We start from the raw sequence: 7,102 nt of genomic DNA on the forward strand, positions 1-7,102 counted from the left end.
CATTGTACATAGTTACATATTTTTTAAAGCGGATCTTCACCCATTTTTTAAACAGCATCTCGGAGGCTTCTAAAGGCAACACCGGGTGCCATATGGAGCTTTTTTTTTTTTTTTTTTATTTTCCCTACCTTACGTAATCTGTCTTTCCCTTTGTTCTGTCCCTGCGGCTGTGGGCGTGGACTTTGCGGGTATTAGCGTCATATCCTTTCTCCTGGGTTGGCGCACTGTCTCCTGGGATCTCATTGTCATTCATCCCAGGAGACATTGCGGAGAGCCGCCGTGAAATCTCGTGAGAGTTAACCAGGACTGACCTGAGCTCTTGACGGCGCTCTGATTTGTGTTTACTGCGCATGGGCGAGATCGGGGCTGAAACGGCGGTGCATGCTGGTCGATCAGCAGCACCGTATCCCGGAAGAGGATGCCTGTGGGCTTCACATGCCCACAGGCAAGATGAAACCTGACCACAGGAACGTTTATAAGTTATTTTTACAACAGAAAACTGAGAGCAGTACGCTGTAGAAAAGGAACAAACAAGTTCAAGATTTACATACATTAAACATTGTCAGTCTTAAAAAAAAAAAAAAAAAAAAAAAATGTGGAGACAGTGAAACACCGCTTTAAGGCATAAATGGTATATCCCTGTATGTTGTGATCATTTGAAATCCCATATAGCAGTTTTTTTTAGACTATTGACGCTCCCTGCTGATGCCACTGCTTGTGAAAGAGAATTCCATATCCTTTTTTTTATATCAAATCTTTTTTTATTTTTATAATGCATGTTCAATACAGATGGAAAGACAATATTCTTTGACCATGTAAACAACTTAGAAAGAATTTACCATCAGAGACAAAGAGAGACATAAACAAATACAAACAACATCAAGAACTCATATAGAATTAGCCACACACACCAGAGAATTCCATATCCTTACCGCTCTGACAGTAAAGAACCCTCTACACAGATTAAGGTTAAACTGCTTTTCTTCCAATTTCAGTGAATGGCTTTTTAAACTCCCTTTCGCTGAAAAGTTTTTTCCCTATGCTAAGGTCCAGGAAGGTATTTGTATATTGCTATCATATCCCCTCTCAAGCATCTTATCTCCAGAGAGAATAAGTTCAATGTTTGTAGACTTTCCGCATAGCTGAGATCCTCTAGTCCTTTTATTAGCTTTGTTGCGCTTCTCTGAACTCTTTCCAGTTTCAGCACATCCTTCCTGAGGACTGGTGCCCAGAACTAGATGGCATACTCAAGATGCGTCCGGAACAGAATCTTGTAGAGTGGCAGGATTATCGTTTTATCTCTGGAGTGAATTCCCTTTTCAATGCATGCCAATATTCTGTTGGCTTTCCTTGCAGCAGCTTGGCATTGCATGCCATTGCTGAGCCCTTCATCTACCAGGTCCTTTTCCATCCTGGATTCCCCCAGAGGTTCTCCCCCTAATGAGTAACTTCCATTTGTATTTTTAGCACCCAAATGCAGTACCTTACATTTTTCAACATTAAACCTCATTTGCCATGTAGTTGCCCACCCTATTATTTTATTTAGGTCTTCTTGTAAGGTTTCCACATCCTGCTCAGAAGTTATTGCCCTGCCTAGCTTTGTATCATCTGCAAACACTGAGATTGAGCTGTTTATACCAACGTCTATATAATTTATGAATGAATTAAACAGAACTGGTCCCAGGACAGATCCTTGGGAGACCCCACTTACCACACTGGACCATTCTGGGTACTCGCTACTTATGACCACCCTTTGGACCTGCCCCTGAAGCCAGTTTTCAATCCAGCTACATACCCTATGGTCCATGCCAAAAGACCTCAATTTGTAAAGTAAACCTTTGTGGGGAACTGTATCAAATGCCTTAGCAAAATCCAGATACATCACATCCACAGGCCTTCCTTTACCTAGATGACAGTTAATTTCCTCGTAGAATGTTAATAGATTGGTCTGGCAAGAATGATCCTTCATGAATCCCTGCTGATTACTGCTAATTATACTGTTTTCATGAGCAAAATCTTGAATATAGTCCCTTATCATCCCCTACAATAGCTTACAGGCTATTGATGTTAGGCTGACTGGCCTGTAGTTTACAGGGATGTATCCCAGACCTTTTTTAAATATTGGTACCATGTTAGCTTTTCTCCAATCAGCTGGTACTATTCCAGTCAGTAAAATGTCCATAAAAATTAGGAACAATGGTCCAACTATCACCTGACTGAGTTCCTTAATGGCCCTCAGGTGTGATCCATCTGGTCCTGGTGATTTATTTCTGTTAAGTTTTTCAAGTCTATTTCTGATACTGGCTTCTGTTAGCCATGAGGGTACATTCTGTGACGTGTTATCAACGTTACAGTCTTGGTTACTATATCCCCTTTTTCCTTCGTGAAAACTGAGGGGAAGAATGTATATTTTGACTCATCCACTAACATATTATGTGATGGCAACCAACACAATACACATGCTTACCTACATACCTTATTTTTCTCCTTTATTTTTTGTAGCTTTCAAAAGGTCCTCTTTAACAAAAAATAGATTTTAAAGTATATCAGTTCTCTCCCACCAATACCCTACCTGCTGGCATTTTTTGTTTTTAAGGTACTTTAACCTAAATTGAATTAATTTGGCTGGGTACTCATATCTGCTCAATGAGTACTTACAATCCAAGCCTGAAACTGCCTAGTGGACTGATCCCAACTGGCTGTAAAGGAAACTGAAAAACATGCACTGGGGATATTAAGGGTCGGAGTCACAAGTACTAGTTTAGTTAAATGAAGGGTAGAGCAAGGTAGAAAGTTGCAGAGAAACCAATCTAGCCCTGCAGGAGCCTAGGCTCGGCTGTGACCTCTGCAACCCCTGTTCCTAGAATGCAGCTTCCATGCATTGATGCACCAGAATACATGTAAGCCAATATTTAAAACTGTTTTTTTTTTTTAATTAAAATGAAGTTTCTTCTTCTATATTAAAGTGTAACTGATCATGTTCGTCAATCTCTTTGTTTGTGTTTTCTTTCTGCCAGCATTTTACATCATCTTCCAGACAGAAGATCCCAACCAGTTTGGATTCTTCTATGACTACCTCATGTCTATTTTCAGTACCTTTGAGTTGTTCCTTAATGTCATCAACTCCCCCGCCAACTATGCTGTGAACCTTCCGAAAATGTTCCATATTTTATATTTTTCCTTCACAATCCTCACCAACCTCATGATGCTGAATCTGCTGATTGCCATGGTGGGAGACACTCACTGGAGGGTGGCACAGGAGAGAGATGAGCTGTGGAGAGCTCAGGTACAATAAAGGTTGATACCTAAGGATCTTTGGACAGTATATACATATGTGTCCTGTTTTATTATTTCTGAAAATCTAATTGAAGTGTATTGTACAAGTTAATTCACCTTCATAATAAAGACATTTTTCTTGGCTCTCTTTTTATTAGGTTGCTGCAACCACAGTGAGGCTGGAGAGAAAGCTTCCAAGACTCCTCTGGGCGCGATCAGGCTTTTGTGGTGGAAAATATGGATTAGAAGACCGTTGGTACTTACAGTGAGTTTGATTGCTGTAGCTGACTTTTTTCTTTTTAACTCTGCTGAACGGAAATCTTCAGTATGTGTTTTAACTCTTAACACGGTGGGAGTAGGACATTTTACACACTCCCAGCTGCTACAGAAGCCAAGAGTGTGTGTAAATGTCACGCACCATCTGTTGGCTTTCAGGTGGAAGTGACCTGGCGTCCATCAAACCCGCCAGTCCAGAACAATCATGGTGGGTCTCAACACGTAGGGTGGAGAGAAACCAGCAAATATTTATTCCCATATTAAAGATCTCCCGTCGATCTTTGTTCATCAGTTCTGGTTACTACTGTCACTTTCCCTAACCGCTGAGGCCAGGAAAGAAGCAAATGGAATGCAATCTGCGTGGAGTGCAGGGGAGACATCAGGGTCTGATAGACCCCTGATGACTTAATAAAGAGATGCTGTTAAAGTAAAAATTCTATCACATAATGGGGTAAAGGAAAAAAAAGTTTTAAAAAGGTACACTGAAGCACTTAAATCCCCCCCACAAAAAAAATGTTTTCAGCCTGCCCCACCCCCACATACACTATATTGTCAAAAGTATTGGGACACCTGCCTTTACACGCACATGAACTTTAATGGCACCCCAGTCTTAGTCCGTAGGGTTCCATATTGAGTTGGCCCACCCTTTAATATTTAATATTTATTGAGGGAGTATTTGATTTTGAAAGTTTTGCTTTGCCCTGGTATCAGGGGTTTCCACACCAGTAATTTAAAAATGATTGTTTGATAGGTATGGGTTGCTACATGCCACTTATTTTAGAGCCATACTCAAGGATATTATATATTTAGTTGCTTGTAGACAAGTGCACTATGAGCAGAGATTAAACTAATTATTGTAGAATATTTTAAAGTATAACTAAAGGCAAAACTTTTTTTTTTTAAATGTTGGATCGAGTGAAGATAAATTCAAACCCCTGTGAGTTTTTACTGCCATCTGTGTCCCCATTAGGGAGATCCACCTTCTCTATTTATCCTGTTTACCATTATTATTGAAACTGAAAGTATTATCTTCCAATAGGTACACTAGTTCTGGTGACCTGGGGGTCCCCAATGAATTCCTTGAATTTGCAGGGATTTACTCTCACTTCCTGTTTGGCTATGGGACAGGAAGTGAAGGAAAATCTCTGCAATGAGACACAGGTAGCGAAAAAAAAAATATCTGACAGGGGTTATAACCCTCCCTTACTCTGTGTAAAGTGAAAAAAAAAACAGTTTTGCCTATAGTTCTATTTTCAACAAATTTCCTCAAAACACAACACACTCTAACCTAATCTTCTGGTACTACAGGGTGGTGGTAAGAAAGGACCTCAATCAACAGAAGATCCGTCGTTATGTGGAAGCTTTCCAAGGACAAGAAGAAAACAAATAATCGGACAAGGAAACACTAAATGACTTTAAGGAAGACCAAATTGTAAAGTCACATCTGCCCAAATTGATAGTACTGAGGCAGATGAACCACCAAGTACCCCATATAAGCAATTAAAGACTTCTGAAACACCAAGCGGGTTGCAACATAAGGAAACAGCGAGGATACAAAATGCTTCACATATGGATCCCTTGGACATACAACAAGAAAGCATGGAACTGTGTAGGCCTGGACTCCAGTCTTTAGAACGTGAAGTGCCAGTGGTTAGGAAGGCCAGTGGACGTGGCTGGAAAATCTTAAGGTCAATTCCCCTACAACGATTACATAGATCCCAATTGTCCCTGATTTAGAGGGACTGTCCCTGATTTGGAGCAATGTCCCTCTTTCCCCTTCATTTGTCCCTCATTTTGGTCTGATCTTTATAGTTGTATATAAAATGCACTTTTTATCTTTCACAAAGTGTTTTCCAGTGCTAAACCTTTCATTCAAATTCTAAATTGCTGCATTTGTACATTTTAAAAGCCAATATAAAGGAATAGTAGTGGTAAAAAAGCCCTTGTGAATTCAAATAACTTTTTTTTGGTTAATTCTCCCTTAAGGGGGTGTGGCAGGGGGCTTTCCTATGCCTATATATATGTTTGCTAGTAAGTGTCCCTCATTCCCATCTCAAAATGTTGGAAGGTATGCGATTACAAGCTTAAACCTCTCAAGTCATCCACAGTGAGGAGGAGGAGGAATACACCATGTCTGATACTTGAAATTCATTAGTCATTTAAAAGAACCTACGTATCAAATGTGGGGGTTTCATGCAAATGTAGTATGTGGTGCTTTTCATCAACTCTAGTCCAGCCAGGGAAGTAAATTTTCAGGGCTTGTGAGCCACTTTTATTTAGTTCACCTTCACAGAGGTTTTGAGCATCACCACAACAGAACATATATTTTTTAGCCTATTGGCTATTGCAATTCTGACAATCGTGGGCTGCACAGGCTCCTGCCTAGTTACACACAGGTGTTTATTTACTAAAGGCAAATAGACTGTGCACTTTGAAGAGTGCAGTTGTTCCAGAGCTTAGTAACTGAGCAGAAGCTCTGCTGACTTCCATCATCCAATCATGTGCAAGCAAAAATGCATTTTTTTTTTCCTTGCATGTGATTGGGTATTCTTTGCAAAGTGAAGTTTTACCTCATTTATTAAGCTCTGGAGCAACTGCACTTTTCACAGTTCACAGCCTATTTGCTTTTAGTAAATCAACCCCAAAGTCTCCTAATATTGCTTTCAGGCCTAAGCCTGGTCAGATCTGGTTACCTCTCTTTGAGGTCAAGGTAAACACTATCCTATTGTCTCTCCATACACCTACTGCTCCTGTAGCAGCTTATCTCCAGGGGAAGGAGCTCTGAACCACAGACAAAGCGCCTTGCCTAAAAATGTTGTACAAACCTGCACAATCAGGCAGCTGGTATCCAGTAAGATGTGGACACAGAGTTAGAGTCTTCATCACAAGACTCTTCAAAGTGTCCGGACTCCAGATCCCAATCCAGGAATCATCCTAGAGAAAACAAAAACTGTTTTTCTTCACTCCGAATAGACATCCTGGAACCCTTGTGTTAGTAACCAGGCACATTCCCTGGGGCAAAAGACCCTTGAAGGAAGAAGAGATATTTCTTCTTGAAAACTCAATGAGCTGATTTACTCATTTAATCTAAAAACTTGTGTTAAGCTTTTGCCAGTATTATAGGGCTCAATTAACTAAAGAATATCTCAACTGAATCACGTGACACAATGGGCTCGATTCACTACAGCAGATCGCATGCAATATTTAGGTGTCTGGACACATTTACCCTAATTATTGCATGTCTTTTTTTTTGGAGTATTACAAATAGGTTAGATGAATGTCTGAAGGGAGTTGCGGCTTGAAGATAGTGTCTTAGTACCGAAGTAATATTGTCTTCATGAAGAAGGTCAAAATTGTATTTGAAAAGATTGGCAGGGTCCAAGGCTCGGAGATAGTAGAGGAAGAGCATAACTTATGCCGCGTACACATGAGCGGACTTTACGGCAGACTTTGCCCAGCGGACGGGATTTCATTGGACAATTCGATCGTGTGTGGGCTCCAGCGGACTTTGTTTGCTCAAAAGTTGGACGGACTTATGCTGCGTACACAC

The 7,102-nt window shown here is 40.5% G+C and overlaps 1 protein-coding gene across 1 annotated transcript in view; it reads left to right on the plus strand.

Moving 5' to 3' along the window:
• Positions 1 to 5,286, plus strand: part of LOC141105839 (transient receptor potential cation channel subfamily V member 6-like) — an 83,679-nt gene extending 78,393 nt beyond the window's left edge. Inside the window, exons 14-16 of the mRNA XM_073595970.1 lie at positions 3,018 to 3,286; positions 3,435 to 3,541; positions 4,861 to 5,286. Coding sequence (XP_073452071.1) covers positions 3,018 to 3,286; positions 3,435 to 3,541; positions 4,861 to 4,942 — 458 coding nt within the window. The 3' untranslated portion in view covers positions 4,943 to 5,286. The remainder of the gene's footprint in view (positions 1 to 3,017; positions 3,287 to 3,434; positions 3,542 to 4,860) is intronic.
• The last annotated feature ends 1,816 nt before the right edge of the window (positions 5,287 to 7,102 follow it).

This window comes from Aquarana catesbeiana, linkage group LG08 (genome assembly GCF_042186555.1).
Source record: "Aquarana catesbeiana isolate 2022-GZ linkage group LG08, ASM4218655v1, whole genome shotgun sequence".
Taxonomy (NCBI): domain Eukaryota; kingdom Metazoa; phylum Chordata; class Amphibia; order Anura; family Ranidae; genus Aquarana; species Aquarana catesbeiana.